The sequence below is a fragment of the Hypanus sabinus genome, chromosome 3, assembly GCF_030144855.1.
Source record: "Hypanus sabinus isolate sHypSab1 chromosome 3, sHypSab1.hap1, whole genome shotgun sequence".
NCBI lineage: Eukaryota > Metazoa > Chordata > Chondrichthyes > Myliobatiformes > Dasyatidae > Hypanus > Hypanus sabinus.
In genome coordinates, this window is record NC_082708.1 from 120748338 (window position 1) to 120768503 (window position 20166).

At 38.2% G+C, this 20166-nt stretch overlaps 1 protein-coding gene across 1 annotated transcript in view; it reads right to left on the reverse strand.

The window, feature by feature from the left end:
* lrba (LPS-responsive vesicle trafficking, beach and anchor containing) overlaps nucleotides 1-20166 on the reverse strand; it is an 817631-nt gene that overhangs the window by 64755 nt on the left and 732710 nt on the right. The window contains exons 48-51 of the mRNA XM_059965020.1: nucleotides 13707-13796; nucleotides 10997-11174; nucleotides 10348-10410; nucleotides 9592-9747 (exon numbers count right to left, since the gene is read on the reverse strand). Coding sequence (XP_059821003.1) covers nucleotides 9592-9747; nucleotides 10348-10410; nucleotides 10997-11174; nucleotides 13707-13796 — 487 coding nt within the window. The remainder of the gene's footprint in view (nucleotides 1-9591; nucleotides 9748-10347; nucleotides 10411-10996; nucleotides 11175-13706; nucleotides 13797-20166) is intronic.

The window sequence follows — 20166 nt, forward strand, 5'->3', positions numbered from 1 at the left end:
AACCTGAAGTAGATGATGGGGTAAGGAGGTCTCAAAGAATCAGCAGACCACCAGATAGGCTGGCCAATATAGCAGTGGGGGAACAGAGTGTAGCACCTATTGCCTTGGTAAGCAATGTCACTGTCATGAGGACATGACTACTTTTGGTAGGGGGAAGAGTGTAACACCCTGGGAAAGGTTTCACTACTAACGTAATGGCCTTTCTGTAGAAGTAGTGCTTGGGTTATGGTTAGAGATAACGGGTGCTTTGGAATATGAGCCGTCCAATGAAGGGAGTGTACTTTCGTGTTGTGTGCCTGACACCAGTATCAGCTGAGTCTCTTGTTCAGCTGGAGATGAAGGGAGAAGATGCCGGAGAGAAGAGGTCGTAGGACACAACCTGGAGTGGGGCCATGATTCGACAAAGCCTGGGGAGATCGAAGGAGGATTGGTGAAGGGGAAACTGTGAGGTCAAACTTGTGCACATCAGACCGTTTCATTAAAATAGGCCCTTTTCTTATTTTTTTGCTTTTTCTTTACTAACCCTTTAGTCAAATTAGGAATTACGAAGCTAAATCATTTAATTGTAAGCGGTGTACTGTGTATTATTTCATGGTACTTATTTGTAACAGTAACGAAGCACGCAGCATCCACACAAACGGGGGGTTTCAGGGTGGGCTTACACCTCGATCTGACACGTTCGGTGGGGCTGGAGATTGTCTTCCCTAGACTTACGCAGCTGATGGAATCAGAGTGTTTCACTCAGAAATGGCCTAATAGCTACCTCTGCCAAATGCCACAATAAATCCTCAGAAAACTCAAGCACTCGCATGGTATACCCTATTTAACCAACACTGCAAACTCTCCTCATAGATATTGGAGGATGTATATTTAAACAGGATGACATTTCTTTCAAATTACATCCCAGCCTTTCCATCAGCTGTCCTGGCATTGCAGTGTATACTCAGGAGAAAACTGCAATTAGGGCATTCAATGTTGACTGCAAGGTTGCATTAAATCACATGGCATCAGATTATGGATGGGCATAGAAACCACTTACTGATTATCATCTACCATCCTCTAAACTGACCAATCAAATATGAGCATTACTTGGAAGGAACTCTAGAAGGGCAGCAGAATCATGGACTGGTGGGAAATGGAGATGGCCATCATCAGTTTGCTCAGGAGCACTGTGGCTTACCAAGACAACCCAATCTCAAAGGATAGAGCTACAAAATTGCACCTGCAACATATTATAAGATCAACATGAGAAGATAAATCTACTTGACTTCATTCTTACCAATTTATCTACTGTGGATGCACTGCTTGTGAATGGTAGACACAGGCATTGTGGAGACTTACATTAAAGGCTACATTCTTTTGTACTCTGTCTCACTATCATGGTGTTAAATGGGTGTCTTCAGAAAAAAAACCTGATAGCTCAAAACTGAGCAGACAATGATGGGGGCCAATAGCAGCAGTTGAGCTGCTATTACAATCTGTAACAGGTTGGTTAGTATATTCCTCACTTCACTATTATTATCAAATCTGCAACCCAAAGAAATGTAGAAGTCCAGGGTGCATTTTCACGCCAAAATGTCAAACCAGATTGAAACTGAATTATAAACAAAATTAAGCAAATGATTCCATTACAGGATTAAATCTAAAGTACTGCAGTCATGAAAGATGATGGAAATGTATACAAAGGAGGAAGAAGCTTCATTAATATTGCCACTTCACTGATGGCAGAGCCTAAAGATTTATGCCTAAAGATGCTGAAAGTGGATGATCCATCTCAACTCCTTTGAGATACTTAGTTAAAAAAAATAGTCATCAAGCAATTTACTGATATCAAGAAAATGACTGAAGGCAATGAATGCAGCAAAAGCTATGGATTCTACCAACATCTGACTGCAGAACTAATGATGTGTTCCAGAAGTAGCCATGTCTCTGTCCACACTTTTCCAGTATAGCTGTAATGCCGGCATTTGCCAAGTATCTATTGACAAATGCAAATTTTTCTAGGATAATCCTGCCTACAGAAAGATAGTGAAATCCAAACCAACCACTGCCCTATTGACTCTCACTTGCCAGTAAAATGATTGAAGATATTGTTTTCTTGTGTGTTTTTCCTTAAGTAACCTGATTTTAGCTTCTACCAGGCCAACCTAGCTCCAGAATTCATTGCAGTCTTGGCTCAATCGTGCAATAAAAAATCTGAATTCTACAGATAAACTGAGAACAACTGCTTTTCATATCAAGCCAGTATTTGCATCAATCACCACAAACAAAATTGAAAACAATGGGAATTATTCAACTCTCAGTTGGCTAAAGCTGCAGGAAGCACACAGGAAGACCATTCTTTCTAGAGGTCTTTGCCCAGGATGTCAAATTAGATCCCTGGGACAGCTCTCCTTAACTGTTTCTCCTGCCACCAGAACATCCCTGGGAACGTCTATGAACAAATGCAATTTTCAAACCTATCTGCAATTCTTCAGATAATGAAGGATTTTCAGTTGAAATGTAGGATGTCCTGGACTATGCTCACACCTGGATTCCTAAGTGACAAGTCGCATTCTCAACTCCCATATGCTGGGCAGTGACCATTTCTAAGAAAAACCTAACTGATTCTCATGACATTCGACAATATTACAAATCCAAAATCCCTAGAGTCTGTGGAGAGCAGGGGGTATAATATATAAAATAAATGAAATCCTATGTCATTCTTTGAAAGAAAACTCCTGGTCTTCTTAATCATTCTTGTTTCTTGTGTAAGGTTTTGAACATTTATTTATTTTTAAAACAGCTCACAATTTAGCTTATCTTCTTTGACTCAATACCTTCAAACTTTTTCTTTAAGGCTATTGTCAATGTCTCAAGAGCACATGTTCTTACCGTCAGCAAATTCCCTCCAAGACAGAGTTAATAGCCACATCTGTGTGTTCTGAATATGTGCACCTTATAGAATTTCCCAGCATTTAATCTTGGATGTATGCTATGTGCCTCCTCTTATTCTGCGACAAGTTGAAATTTTCTACTTTTTGTAAAAGACAAACAAACTACAGAAAAATTCTTAAAGCTTTATTTCAAATGAGACTCGTGCTCAAAATATTAACAACAGTTGCTTTTCTATTCTGAATTGTTTACTGACACACATGATTAACAGCACCTGTAGTTTCTTTGTTTTCATTTAAAGAACAAAACTTGAAACAGCTGAAATGCATCACAGTAAAGGTATAGACTTCAGCAACATCCCAGCTGTAGTGCTGAAGACATTGTGCTCCTGAATATGTTGCACCCCAAGCCAAGCTGTTTCAGTGCAGTGATAACATTCCCATTAGTAAGCAAATGGAAAATTGCTCAGAAACACAGAAAACAGGTCAACTCCAGTCCAACTAATTCCAGCTCTGTTAGCAGTAAAAGGAATTATCAAGATTCTGCAAAAACAGTTTGATTCTAGACTTCACTGAATGGTTGGACCAAACAAGGATAATTGAGCAGAGTTCCAGAGGAACATGTCAGTCTTTGACATCAAGAAACACTGAACAAGTGTGCAATAAGAAACCAAAATTGGTTTCACATGGGGGCATAAAGCAACCCACTTCATGAGAGGGAAACACATCAAAAATGGCTGATATTGTTAGAGGTTCTGGAATGCTGCAAGAGTTCTAGGCTGTAAAGCACACCTAGGTTGTAAAGGAAAACTCTACACTTACCAAGATGTGCATGGCTGTAGCCAGACATACAAGGTCATTGTTTTATCATCATTAGGTCAAAATCTTGGAATCCTTTCTTGAACAACAACATCAACAGTAGAACAGGGGATAGAAAATAAATGCTGAACACATAACACATCAGCAATGCTCACATCCTGAAAATGAAAATGAAATCCCTGTACAGCTTGTCCTCTTAATTCACTGTCTCATCGACTTGTGCCTAGTGAACACTATTGCTGAACTCAACCTTATTCTTCTCCTGATCAATTAATTTTCATTTTTACAGTTTACAAGCATTAACCAGAAAAAATTATTTTAAGCAACATAACATTTAAAAATATAAATATAATATGCCTGGAGGATGTGGACGTGCAATTAAAAAAAAACTGGAGTTCAAAACATGATTAGAGTTACACACAAAAATTTCTTTGTGACTAAGATTTATAGAGCAAAGAGCAAATCATAGGCTAAGCAGAAACTCATGGATAAACTTAAAGGCATCGGTGAGATCAGTGGGCGTTGTGGAGAGTTCTAACTGACCATGAACTTAACAGCAGGGATGAAGAATAATGATCACAACTGATGAAAAGATTAAAAAAAAAGGTCCCTGCATCAAAAAAGACCAATGCTACAGATTCCGTAGGAGTGATTCTTAAACAACAAAGGTGGTACTAATCATAGTTGAAGGCTGCTGCATGATTAAAGAGCTTATTTAAAGCAGTTGACAAGTATAAAAGGTGTGGTTCTTCACCAAACTTTTCGTCTGTGGTGTCTCCACAACCAATGATTTTATTCTTAACACCCTATCCAGCCTTTTGCTCTTCCCCACTTCTCACCACCTATTTCCTTCACAGATGCATAGGTCAGTTAATACTAACCCACTGATCATGCCCACAACTTGCAGTTCTCTGCAATTTGGGAAACAGTGGCAGAAAAAATACCCTGTACATTTTGTACATGCATATATATGTACGTACATGTTAAACATAAGAGCTACTGAATATCAGAACCCTTGGACTAAAACGGTACCATGTCCATGCTCTGTATGAATGGAAGGAGTGGTCATGAGATGCCTAGAGAAGGACAGAGGAGTCAAACAAGGATTGCTGGGTTTATTGAGTTGGGAACAATAAAAAGACTAATATAGATGGAGGAAAGAAAAAATGTAGTCACATGATGATGGAAAGAGTCAGTGGAGAATGAATGCAAGATTAAGGTGGGCGGGAACAAAAAGGAGCAAGAGAGGATTGGAAAAGTGTGTCTGGCAGATGGTTAAAAACAAAATTGCTTTGTTGTTGGGGAAGTATTGTGAACAATAGCAGCAAGAGAAAGCATTTCTCATAACAAAATTTAGTATACAAAGGAATCTGTAGCAGCAACCATAGTAGGGAAAACAAATGAGAGGTACTTTCCAAACAGATGATGTGACCTTCTAGGTGCCCCTTTTCAATATTTCATAATAAATATCTTTCAATTGAAAACAGCAATAAGGTAACAAGAGATAATACAGAAAAGATTGGCTTACATAAACCCTCATGTATGATGTGAAAGGTATTGGATGCTCAAGGTAAAAATTAATGAAGCATGTACTTCAACTGTAGCATATGCAGTTCATATAGGAAAATTTCCAGACAATTGAAAAAAATGAGCTAGAACACCTCAGAAAAAATGCAACTGATTTTGTGATAAAATGAAAACCGCTTGCAAATGAACCTTTTTCTCTTTTTGACATCCATGAAAGGATTAATACTTTAAATACCAAACAAATGAATACTTTTACTATTAATGTTGGAGTTAATTTATTACTTTAAAGCATGAATAATTATTTACATACACAAGGGGAACAAAATGCTTAAAACTTTTTAAGCAATACTGGTACCACCAGTACTGATTGACCAATACTGGAACCACCCATTCATCCTATCAGGTTCTGGTCTGTTATTAATTGCTCAGAGGGCAGGACAAAATTCCTTCAATTCATAAATACAAAATATAACAAGTTTGAACAACCTACCTGCAACTAATATTTGAAAATTCCAGCCAAATTGCAGTAAATTGCACATATTTTATCCTGAGAAAATTGAAGCAAGCCAAAGTCAACTGAAGGGCTTGGTATGTGGTCCAGTTCTCAAGCAGCTGTCCCTAATCTGTTCACCTCAGCAGAATTCAGGCCTTTTAGATTATCACAATTCATTTTTCTTTAGGTTCTAACTAACCCACAACCTGGTCAATTGTTCTTTACCCATTTCCTTTAGAATAACTAGCTAAAAGCAGTGTAGATTTTTAAAATAAGCTGGTCTCGACCAGTTAATTGGTGCGCACACCTGATTGTGGTTAACTGACTGAGACGAGGGAAGAAAGTATACATATTTTATTCCAATTGTTTAATAACATACTTTTGTTAGGAGCATTATTTTCTCTAAAAACATTAATAATAACACAAACAATGAAACAAAAATGTAAACCAATTTCTACAGAAATTGTAGTTGATAGAAACAACTATCAGTATTGTTTTTGGGATTTCTTTCTCTGACCTGCCACAAATAATTTTGTTTTCATGAATGAATCATTAGCAGCATTTAGATTCTTCATTTTACATTATGCAGAAAAAAGTGCACAATATTGGTATTTAGGTTTGTCCTCATTTTACCTCTTTGCAGCTTTGAATACATTGATAAGCAGAAGTTCTAACCACTATTACAAAATTCTCTTTTTCATAATCCTTTTTGTACCCATGCAGATAATGTTCCACATAATTTTTAGAAAGGCTAATTCAGCCTGCTTAACTTGAGTCATTATCTGAGTTAACAATAAACAATAATGAACTAATTACCCACTGTGTGGCCATTCAAATGCTATAACAAAATATGATGCGCAACTAGAATTATAAAGCTAACAGTTTGGTAAATCAAAATAAATTATTAGAACACATCTGTCCAATTGTATAACAGTGGAATGCTTCTGGCCAAACCGAGGACAAATGCTCTGGCTGGTTTCACTATAGTGCAAAGGCATCAATTTCATTCTTCAGAATAAAAATAATTTCATTATCAAAGTACATTCAGTATATATCACCATATACACTATGATATATATATATATATATAGAGACAGAGAGAGAGAGAGATATTCACTTTCTTGCAGGCATTCACAGTAAATCTAAGAAACACAATAGAATCAATGAAAAACTGCACTTAGCAGTATGGACAATCAATGTACAAAAAAACAAAAGACAAAAAGAAAAAAATAGTAAACAAATAAGCAATAAATATTGAGAACATGAGAAGAAGAGTCCTTGAAAGTCAGTTTATAGATTGTGGGAACAGTTCAATGATGGGGTAAGTGAAGTTGAGTGAAGATAACCCCTCTGGTTCAAGAGCCTGTTGGTCGAGCGGTAATAACTATTCCTAAACTTGGTGATGTGGGTCCTGAGACTCCTGTACAGTCTTCTTGATGGCAGTAGCAAGAAGAGAGCATGGCCTAGATGCTGGAGTCATTAATGATGGACTCTGCTTTCCTGCAACAGCACTTTGTGTAGATATGCTCAATGGTGGGGACAGCTTTACCTGTGATGGCTGGGTCTTATCCACTACTTTTTGTAAGATTTCCTGTTCAAGGACATTGGTGTTTCCATACTAGGCTGTGTGCAGCCAGTCAATATACTCTCCACTACATATCTATAGAAGTTTGTCAAAATTTTAGATGACATGCTGAGTCTTTGTAAACCTCACCTGTGCTGATGGAGATTGTGGAAGAAATGTTGTTGCCAATCTGAAAGGACTGGGGTTTGCAAGTGAGGAAATCAAGGATCCAGTTGTATATGGAGGTATCAAGGCCAAGGTCTTAAAGCTTATTGATTAGTTTTGAGGGGAAGATAGCATTGTTGATGAAGAGATACTACATTGATTGGCCTTATCTCAAATAATAACGAGGCAGCCTACAGAGAAGTCATCACCCTGACACAGTGGTGTCAAGAAAATAACCTCTCCTTCAATGTCGCAAAAACAAAGCAGCTGATTGTGAACTACAGGAGGAATGGTAACAGGCTAATCCCTGTTGACATCAATGGATCTGGGGTTGAGAGGGTGAGCAGCTTTAAGTTCTTCGGCATCCACATCACTGGGGATCTCACGTGGTCTGTACATACTGGCTATGTGGTGGAAAAAAAGCACAACAGCGCCTCTTTCACCTCAGATGGTTGAAGAAGTTTCATATGAGTTCTCAAACCTTAAGGACCTTCTACAGGGGCACAAGTGAGGGCATTCTAACTGGATGTATCACTGTCTGGTATGGGAACTGTACCGCCCTCAATCGCAGGACTCTGCAGAGAGTGGTGTGGACAGCCCAGCGCATCTGTAGATGTGAACTTCCCACTATTCAGGACAGTTACAGAGACAGGTGTGTAAAACAGGTCCGAAGGATCATTGGGGATCCGAGTCACTCCAACCACAAACTGTTTCAGCTGCCACCATCCAGGAAACAGTACCACAGCATAAAAGCCAGGACCAAAAGGCTCCGGGACAGCTTCTTCCACCAGGCCATCAGACTGATTAATTCGCATGGATAAAATTGTATTTCTATGCTATACTGACTGTCCTCTTGAACATACTATTTATTATAAATTACTATAAATTGCACATTGCACATTTAGATGGAGACATCAAGCAAAGATTTTTACTCCTCATGTATGTGAAGGAGTGAAAATACGTTAAGGGTACATCCCTCCCCACCATCTACAGTGTGCATGTGAGGCACTGCCTCAAGAAGGCAACATCTACCATCAAAGATCCTCATCATCCAGGCAGTATCATTATCTCACATCTACATTTCGGCAAGAGGTACGGAATCCTTAAGTCCCACATTGTCAGATTCAAAAACAACTACTTCCCTTCAACCATTCAGCTCCTAAACCATCTATATAACCCTAATCATTAGCTCAGTATAGCAACACTGACCATTTTCCACTCAAATCAATATTTTGCTCTAATTGTGCTTTTCTTACTTAAAAAATGTATATAATTTATGTGTGTTTTTCTTATGAATGCAGTGTACCTGATACTATGTGCCTGGGATGCTGCTGCAAGTAAACTTCACGTTGCCCCATGCAAATAACTGTACTTGCACATATGTCAACACTCAACATTGACATCTCTCTAAGCCCACTTGTTTCCAACACCTCTGCTAAATCTTTCCTATTTATTCTATCTAGGAGCCTCAATTTCTTCACTTTTTTTTAAACTTAATTCTTCCCTCAGGCTCCTTTTTCTCCAGAAAGCAACCTTACCTTATCCAATCTTTCATCATAGCTACATTTTCTAGACCTGGAAGCATTTTCATGAATGTTCTATGTACCAACATCACTGCAATCATGTATTTCCTGAAATGTTATGCTGAGGCTTATCTGGTGTTACGTACAGTACAACTCTCCTGCTTATATACGTGTTGTGACTAATAAAGGAATGCATCCTGTACGCCTCAGAAAATTGTAAAACCCAAACTCAAAAATTTGTAAATAATCATCCCAGAAACAAGAAATCATGGCAATCTTGGAATCACTCTGTGTACTTAATAGATTAACAATGATAGATGTTCTAGGAGATGCAACATTTCAAATTAAATCAAATAATGAAAGGGTAAAGTAGAAAACTTAAAATTTATACAGTACATTAAATATGTTATATAGATTCAGGACTTAATCAAATGAGATTTTTAAGTTTACAAAAGGGGTTGTTTGTAGGGTTAATTCAAGTTCAGAAAAGAGATACTTGCTTCCTTTGCAGAGAAAAAGAGCAGATGGTGTAATACTAAAAAGAGAAAAAAAATTAGACCCTGACCCCTGTGATTAACCATAGACTATGTCTGGTTCAGTGAATGTGCAGAGGAAAATGGCAATTACCAGTGTCGGTGGAGTAGACACGGAAACTCTTATCCCAGAAGCCACAAACCAGGATGAAGCGGTTATCGGCAGTGATCACGAAGCACTGGGAATTGACTTGAATGCTTTGATCCAAGGGGTCAGTAATTTGCCTTCTGTGCATGCCAGTGTTATTAGCTTAAAGTAAAAAAGAGAAACAGCATTAGTATTCTATCAGTAATGGAGAAATATAGGTTATAACTTGTGCTTGGAAATGTTATATTACTGTAATTTAGATTTCTGAACAGCAGGCTCATAAAGCCAAGATCTGATCGCCTTAATGATGAAATCTTGGCATCAGTTCAATATTTTTCACCACTCAATGTAATAAAGAACTCTGCTGTTATTATGAAAATTTCCTTTGCAATGGGGCCACTACATTACGGGGGCACCAATTTATCATAACCCAGCTCATTCACACTCATCAACAAGTCCAAGTGATGAAACGATCCAATATTATCCTGACAGTGCTTCATGCGCATTCTCAATCGCACATTATTACAGCATCCATATTAATTTTCACTGACACAGGTTCTATCCCTGTACAAATTAGGCAAACCAACGAGGGAGAGTTGATGAAATACCAGTGAATCCACAGCTCATTGCATTCCAATTTGCATGCAAATGGTTTATCAAGAAAATTCCATTCCCAACCACCATGAGTGAATAACAACAGTAATCTCCACTTCAGTCCACCACACGGCATGTAATGAATTGCAGAAAGAAAAGCTGACAGACCTATCAGAGGATCGATTTCAACTGGCAGCTGGTATGGCTGTTCTTGCATAGATCCATGAAGGCCTAAAATTGTAAATAAAAATTAAATTAGATGTTGTAAGAGCAGCTCTGTGGGGGAAAAAGTTATATATTTCTCCCTTAGCTTTGCAGAGATGTGTTTTCATGAATACAGGTATGCAATTTTGAAATTGCATTCCTTGCCACATAAATTTGATTCCAGTTAAAGATTTTGCCATTGAACCAAAATACATTGAGTGTTTCCTGCATAGTTTTCTGAAGGGGTTAAGAATTATTTTGGATTTTCTCTGATCCAAGCATCAGTTTTTTGTTTCATTCAGCAAACCTCATCTGGTTTCCAGCCCAATTTTCTTTTCTGTCTATTGACTGCTATCACCATGTAGAATATCTTAACATATAATAAATTTACACCAGACCAAAATTTACAGTTTTTAAAAAATGTAGAGTACACGTAGAAATAAAAATTTAAAATCTACATTGTTCTAATGCTCTAATTTTACTGTGTTAGGGCTGTTAGTAAACAAAATATTCCATTTAATCATTGCAGATGTTAGAGCATAGCTGTCTTTTAACATGTCAACACTCAGAAAATGATAAATCTAGCTGTTGTCACTAACATCTCTGCACTCACCGGTAACATTATGCCACTTGTTCACAGCAAACAGCCTGCTCGCAGTTACTGTAATAATGGCTGGTACAGCCAGGCCCGGCTGAGTGTTGGCAGCAACATGGGTGACCGGGGAGTTGGATGGGAACTTAAGTACCATGATGACATCTTGCTGCATCTGGTCTGTGAACATCAGAGGAGTCTGCAGGAGGAGATACTGTTCAGTGGCAAAACCCCAAATCAAATACAAATCAAAACAGAAAAGGTATGGGGAAAGAGAAGGAAGCAAATAAAAAGGAAAAAAGTGACAAACAGGAAGAAATAGGTTAGCAGCAGAGAACAGAGCAAAGATACAACTACATCCCTTGCAAACCCTTTTGATATGAGGTTCTGAGCATCATTAAACATAGTGCTCTCATGAGAAAAACAGCTTTAATTGTTTTAAATAAAGGAATCCAATTTAAACCAGAACTGAGTAGTTTTAATATAAAAAGCACAAACTATAAACAAAGATTGAAAGAGTAAGATATTTGTCTTGTAGGGGGAAAAAAGTGATTTCAAAGAAGGAACATAACAAATAGTGTAAATGCATGAATTATAATTGTAGAGAATTGAAATAAATAAAAGGCATTTCCATTTGTCATAATGAAACATTTCAAGATATTCTGTGTAAAATTACAATATCTTCAGTCGGCACATTGCTGCATCAAAGCTACAACTAGAAAACAGCCACAAACGACAAAATAGGAAACAGAATTCAACCAGATGTCGTCATGAGACAAAGCAAGAAATATTGCACTGCAACCATACTTTAATTGTTGAAGCAGCAATTCGATTTTTGAAGCATAAAGGAAGGTACAAAAATAATAAGGTGGATAATAAGCTTCAGTGACACCCTTCTGTGAGAGTGGCTAAAAGCCAATCAATATTATGAGTTAATCTTCCCCAGACACTCATTCAATTAAAGGTGTCAGTAATGCCTCATCTGATGTAGCCTCAATTAAATCCAACTATCTGATCCACTGAAAGCACTTGGGGATAGGGCAACAGAAATCTCAGCAGACAAATATGTATTGTGCATTTGTCTGCTAATTACTACACCTGGCATAAATTACCACTGATGCACTTTGCACAGCATGACACAACCTTATTTTCTAAAATCTGTGCCTCATTTCGAAGGCTAATTTGCTTGGTGAAACTAAATTAATTTTTATTAGGTGACTTAAACAATAAAAGGAAACTAGAAGTTTGGCATGGGGGTGGGAAAGGAAGAAAACACTCCATCTTTATAACGCATTTTTGTTAAAATATTTTCTCACTAGCAAAAAATATAACAGGCTCTCACCCTCCTTCCCAGGCTCAGTGGAAGACATTTTTTTCTAACTTAATGTTCCTCCATTTTATGTTGTTCCACATGAAAGAACATATATTTTGATGCTTGAATCCTCCTCAGGCTGCTGGAACGCGACATTAAGCTCTTGCCATATAGGTTTCTGCAAGAACTTGTACCGGTCTATTGCATGCATAGAGCTAATGAGTTCACCGTCCGGTCTCTCGGTTTTTTTCTTTCCCCCACAAGGAATATAAGAAATAGGGTGAGAATTTTAAACATTTTTATAGTTGCATTTTGCAAATAAGTTATTTGTTTGGCCTTGAATCACACATAAAGATAGCTAGCCCATATACTTAGCCGCAACTGAGCTAAAACCAATGCTATCCCACACAAAACTAAATTTTAAACCTATAGTATGCTAACATTTTCCTACCATTTCCCCATTTATCTGCTGTTGTATCTCAGTGCAACATAGTGGCTATCAGCACCTCATTTACGCACTTATATGAGAGCTTGGTGCTTGCTGGCCATTAATTTCAAACTTTGGTTATTCTCTCCAAGCCACCACCAACCTATCTTTCCTGTATTCATGGCATAGTGATCACTGGCCATTTTCTACTACCTACACTCAAGGCAAAGAAGGCCAATCATATTGTCTCTACTGTGCTTCAGTGACAAACATAGAAGATCAGACAATCCAGTTAGCACTCCCCCACCATCACCCTCTATTACCTCAGTCACTGCTTTCCACTGGAAATACTTCAAACCACTTTTAAAATGCTGTTTATTTTATAAATATATGCCTTTATTTATGTCCATTTTATTCCGTATCTGTAATTTAACTAACTTTATTTTTTATTACTTTATTCTTTATAATTGTTGTATGTTGATGTTTTTGCTGTATGTCACGCCAATACACCACAGCAAATTCTTACTACATGTAAATGTATATGGTGAATAAAATTGATTCTTGATTCTTGATATCATGACAGAATGACTTTTACAAAATCATACACTACATTTACTCACTTCCACCAAGTTATCAAGAGCCTTTGGTTCAGCTTTAAAATCATTCTCAAAACTTTTTAGGTGTGCGCCAAGAATATTGGATCATTTCCAATTTCCATAGAGCCTAATTACATTACTTTCTTTTAAGTCAATGTAACAAAAAAGGTGCACATTGACGCCCAACTATGATTGAGTAAATGATAGAGGAATAAAGGGCCAGAGAATTTCTTTTGATATACTGTATTAAAATAATTACAAAGGCATTCAAGGGCAAAAGAACATAAATGATTAAGCAAGAAAATTGTCAGATGTTTGTTCAGAGTGCGAACAAAATGCCACATTTGGAACCAGATCTAAAATGGAAGTGGAAACAAAAGCATGCGACATACTTACCACTTGCATGGCAGAGCTTCTGGGAGGATGTGGCTCTATTAAAAGTTGAGAAGGAGTTTGGCCAAAACTTCGGATCTGGGCTTCAACAGCCTGTAGGAAACATGTAAGTATATGATAAAGGCATCGATCACAAGCATCAGAAACTAAATGGTCACCTGAAAATGTCATGCAACACGTCTGGATTGCATCATAGTGAAAATCAAGCCCGTATGTTCACTATAGTTGGGAGCTTGGCACTAACACCTAGGATTATCTCATCACTTAACTGTACATGTTATTTCCACGAAACACTCTTAAAACATTCTCATTCCCTCCATTTGATAAGAAACAGAAACTGGCTGCTACAGCCATAATTCTGACCTTGCCTTTGTTTTGTCTCTCAAATCGAGGAGCCTTCGGGTTTTGCATTTCTCAGTAAATAAAAGCAGAACTAAACTAAACTTAGACATATATTAGCATTTTCTGTGCTGAATGCCTAATTACAAAATAACTGAGTGTGGCAATAGTAAAACACTAAGCAGTCTATCAATAGTGGCATTCCTAGTCAATCATACGTACAAGTTAAAGGAACTTATTTTTGTATTTTGTTTAACTTCTGCATTGATTCATAATTCTCTGGCATGGTACTGGCTATTGTAAATCTGACATTTATTTCCAGAAATTTTTTAACCACTTCAATACTGAAAACCTTCAGGCATTTTTCATACTGCATACAATTTCTCAAAATGTAGTTTGAGTATACATAAAGCAATGAGTACTACAGCAGTACCAAAATATTAAAGACCTGAAATTCAAATTAAAGTGTCTGACTATTTTACCCACACCCACAGAGAACAAGATAAGCATAATTAAAAGGGATATAGTGGGGAAACAAATACAGGATGAAAATGTGTCCTTCAAATGCTTATTTTTTAGTTTAAAATGTTATTCAACATTTTTGAAAAATATGTAATTTTACTTCCTCCAATGTCAATTTAAATCCAACAAAGGAAATCATCCGGGGAAGTTAATGCTGCCATTGATCAAAAGGTTTGTGTTACAACTGAATAAATGGAGAGAGGGGGGGAGAGGGAGAGAGGGAGAGAGAGAGAGAGGGAGAGAGAGGGGGGGAGAGAGGGAGAGAGAGGGGGGAGAGGGAGAGAGAGAGGGGAGAGAGGGAGAGAGAGAGAGGGGGAGAGAGGGAGAGAGAGAGAGGGGGAGAGAGGGAGAGAGAGAGAGGGGGAGAGAGAGAGAGGGGGGAGAGAGAGAGAGGGGGGAGAGAGAGAGAGGGGGAGAGAGAGAGAGGGGGAGAGAGAGGGGGAGAGAGAGAGAGGGGGAGAGGGGGAGAGGGAGAGAGGGAGAGAGGGAGAGAGGGAGAGAGGGAGAGAGGGAGAGAGGGAGAGAGGGAGAGAGGGAGAGAGGGAGAGAGGGAGAGAGGGAGAGGGGGAGAGGGGGAGAGGGGGAGAGGGGGAGAGGGGGAGAGGGGGAGAGGAGAGGGGGAGAGGGGGAGAGGGGGAGAGGGAGAGAGGGAGAGAGGGAGAGGGGGAGAGGGAGAGAGGGAGAGAGGGAGAGAGGGAGAGAGAGAGAGAGAGAGAGAGAGAGAGAGAGAGAGAGAGAGAGATGGGGGAGGGGGTGAGGGAGAGAGAGAGAGATTACACAAACCTCTGATGTTGGATTTTAAAGCACAGTTGGGCTTATTTTCCAAGTACAATAAGTTATTGGGAGTTTAAGTTGAATGTTTGCTGGACAGAAGATTATAAAGTGCATTAAAGATCTCAAACAAATTGTTATAGGTAAACAGATGATCTTAAGAACAGAGAAGAATAAAAAGATAGGATGTAACACTGGAACCTCCAGAAATAATAAAGGAAAGCACATTACTTTTGCTAACCCCAGATTTTATCCAAAATGTATCTGTCTTAGACTAAGCCATGTGCAATGGGTATTGATTCAAAACAAAATCTAATCTTAAGAACAAGCAACATGTAATGGTTATTAAATTAATTTCTTGAAATGACCTGAGAATAGCTGCTACGTATCTTAGGTACAAATAACTTAATACTGAAGTGAAAAGGATGACCTTTCAAAAATAGGCTCATCAGGAAAAAACACTAGTAACAGAAGCTATTAAAAAATAAATTCAAAGTTGAAAGTCAGTGAGAACTGTCACAAGATCAAATGAAATTACAGATTTATCAAAATAGCAGTGAAAGAATGAGACATTTAGTTACACACACACACAAAGAGAAAACCAAATTGTTCCTGATTCAAGGTCCATCCAGTTCAGGAATAATTTTCAATACCAGAGCAAGTTACTTCAAATATGTACTATTAGCATTTAGATTAATACTATGACTAGTTGCTGATCCGGGAATATGCTTACGTTGAAATTATGGTAGAATCTTACATAAGGGTGTATATTCTGGCACAACAGAAAAATAAAAAGAAAGCAACCTCTCAATGCACTGAATGCAGTCCATTTACATTCAACGATCAGAACAAAATGTAAGTTACTTATTTTAAACTAAAGCAAATGATGAAAATTTACATACTTATTGAATGTCATTTCAAAATGTTGAAATTTAAGTTGTTCAATTTTGGAATATAGTTCACTGAAAACATGCTGCTGTTCTCCAAAATGGTTTTTATTAACACTCATTCTTAATATTCAGATAGAAGTTATATTGCTTTCAGATGAAATACAGGTGGTAAACCTTATTATACATCAAAACTGTCAATTGTACAGTAAGGATTGCTAAAGAAATACAGAGGATGGAGAGTTCAAGCAACAAAAAGAAACCTTTTTTCTCCACCTTTGTCTTTGCAGGATTTAACAGTACAATGTGTTTTACTGAAAGTGGACATGGTATTAGAAGCACAGTGAAAACTTAGCTCTTTGAGCTGCCAATCTGACAGGCAGCTAAAACAGAACTCACCTAACTTCAGAAAAATAGTATAACCCAGACCTCGTGTCTGGAGGTCACCTCCTTCACCATACTGTCTGGACTACAAACAGTAGTAAACAAATTAAAGACCTTTTTAAAGGCCAATAGTTCTGCTAACTCCAGGGGTTTAGGGAGAGAGACTGGATTTCTCTGTTTAAACAATTCACAAATTAAAACACTTTTATAAAATAATGTTCAGACAAGCAAATCTATTGCTAAGAAATTAATACTAATGCAGACATTCCTTAAATAAAAAGTAACACACAATTGCCTTATAAATACTATGTTCAGAGCCAAATAGAACTAAATTAAATTCCCAAAATGGAAGACTATGCCCCAAATGTTGACTCTTGACTTTGAATGATTCCAAGCTCAATCCCTCATAATTCTTTGGACATTCACCCTTGTCCTGATATCACTGAGATCTGAGATTCTCTGTCATAAATCACTGATCATTTCTATCTGCTCTTTTGCCGCCCCATTTTCTCCTACCTTTTCTCCAGATTTTTCTTCTACTCTGCAAATCACTTACATTGGTGATCAATGTCTTCCTTCTACATCCCTCAAAAACACTGTCATTAAGCAACTCTTTGAAAAGAAATTACGTAACACTTCCAAATTCAATTGTTATTCTCTTTTGTTAATTTTGGAATACATTGGTTTGCATTTCAGATACATTCATAAATGCCAAGGTCAGGAAGTTGCTGTATCAAGAGATGTGTACTTCATTTATCAGTAATATTTGAATGTTATTGTAAATATATTGTTTGATTAAGCCTTCTTTGTTGTTTAAGTAATTCATTATGCATTATATACAAGAACTACGTGAATGGCATATGTCATTACACCACGTCATATGTGTGCATCTTGCTAAAAGTAAAATAAAACTATGACATGCATCTCCTGAATCTGTAATTTTCTTTCAATGAGTTTCATGTTTCTGAATTACAAAATATAACACCAAGTTGCCCAAAAGCTTTGCTCTAACAGTTTCCCAGCAAAATTAGTTGAATCACTAAAACAGGATGGCCAAACACAAAGGGAAGGCCATCCTCTTCTATGTGTGCATCTGTTATGCATATAAAAAAAACCATCAAATGGAATAGCACCCATTCCAATATGCATAAACATTGTTTACCTTGGAATAACCCTCATACTCTTTACAAAGACCATATTCAGATGATAAAAAGTAAAATCAATGTCCATTACATCATCACTTGCAAGATTACGAACTCAAAATGAGTGGCCAGGGCTCATCGATTACAGCTTTCATATTCACCATATGCAAACCAGTAACAGATAAGTTAGTCTGCCATAGACCGCTCGTCCATACAATTAAACTGAAATTGTCATCACTGGCTGCCTTAACCCAACAAAAGTCAGCAGCTTGTATATTCTCACTGGAATACTATCACCAGGTGTCTAGGAGTTGTGACCAGCCAAGGAAAAAGAAAATAATAATCTAAGAATATCAGATACCTTCTACGTTGTAAACCAGTGCAGATAAATGTCACTCAGGAGCTTTCTTATGCCAGGCAGTCAGCTTTATCTCTGTATTTACCCATGATGGCTCAGGATAGATAAGACTTGCAAGGCAGTATGCGGACTCAGCACGATTAGTAGGATGGCAGAGCAGCTCCCAAAGGGGGAAGAGGAGAGCCACAAGCTATCTCTGCATCCAATGGACCAGTCAGGAACCAAGAAAGTAAAACGGGATTGTGCCACAATACATGAGATCTGCAATTGTGGCAGGACACTACTGTGTCAGTTCACTTCCCAAGGTGAACGCCAGACACAACTGAGGATCCTGCTGTGACCAATACAAGCTCTACACTAAACTCATCCATGGAAAGTTTTTCACTTTTGTGGATGAACATATGAAGAACACAAGCCAGGGAAAGGTTGGAGCTTGTCCATTCAAGAGCAGACAAAGGTTGGTGAGTTGATTATTCTTAATTACAGCAGCTAATTAAGACTATGAGCATAATTAGGTCCTTTGGTCCATTGAATCTGTGCTGTTGTTTAATCACAGCTGAGTTATTTTCCTTCGCAACCCTATTCTCCTGTCTTCTTCCTGTAACCTTTGATGCCCTTACTAATCAAGAACTCATCAAACTCCACTTTAAATACACCCAATGACGACCTCCACAACCATCTGTGTCAATGAATTCTACAGAAACACCACTCACTGGCTAAAGACATTCCTCCTCATCTCTTTTCTAAAGAGATGCCCTTCTATTCTGAGGCTGTGCCCTCTGGCCTAAGACTCTCCCACTATTTGAAGCATCACCTTCACATCCACTTTGTCTAGGTCTTTCAATATTCAGTAAGTTTCAATGAGATCCCCTCATTCCTCTAAACTCCAGTAAGTACAGGTTCACCACCATCAAATGCTCCTCATATGGTAAATATCTCTGAAAATTTTATCCTATATACTTTAAGCCTCATTTCCTCAGATTTCAATTAATCTTTGAGATCTACCACAAAATTATTAAATGCTTTAAGGTTGTTTTCTTTGCTCTGCTTTCTTACCCAATGCAATCTAACCTTGTACCATATCATTTTTTGAACAATCTGGTCTGAAAGAGTCAGAATTCCATTCCCCAATTAAAGAGATACTCAGTTTTTTTTTGTATTTGTGAAAGGCCTGGATAGAGTAGATGTTAAAAGGATGTTTCCCATCATGGGAGAGTCTAGGACAGGAGGGCATAGCCTCAGGATAGAGGGGTGTCCATTTAAAACGGAGATGCAGAGAAATTTCTTTGGCCAGAGGGAGGTGAATTTGTGGAACTTATTACCACAGGCAGCTGTGGAGGCCAGGTCTTTGGGTGTATTTAAGGCAGAGCTTGATAGGCTCTTGATTGGACACGGCATCAAAGGTTATGGAGAGAAGGCCAGAGAGTGGGGTTGAGGAGGAGAAAAAAGGATCAGCCATGACTGAATGGTGGAGCAGACTCAACAGGCCAAATGGCCTCATTCTGCTCCTATGTCTTATGGTCTAAGATCCCATAAAGAAGGTGATAACCACCTTTTGATTTCTAATAACCCTAAGTTCCAAAACAAAGAATAAAATATAAGACCATAAGACACAGGAGCAGAATTAGGCCAATCAGCCCATCAAGTCAACTCTGCCATTCCATGATGGCTGATCTCAGATTCCACTCAACCCCACACACCTGCCTTCTTGCCATGTCCTTTGATCCCCTGACCGATCAGAAAATGATCAACTTCCACCTTAAATATATGCACAGGCTTGGCCTCCACCGAAGTCCATGGCAGAGCATTCCACAGATTCACTAATCTCTGGCTATAAAAAAAAATTCCTCCTTACCTCTGTTATAAAGGGTTGCTCCTCAATTTTGGGGCTGTGCCCTCTAGTTCTGGACACCCCCACCATAAGAAACATCCTCTTCACATCCACCCCATCTAGTCCTGTCAACATTTGGTAGATTCTAATTCTTCTAAATTTCAGTGAGTACAGGCCCAAAGCTGCCAAAAGCTCCTCATATGTTATCCCCTTCATTCCCAGAATCATC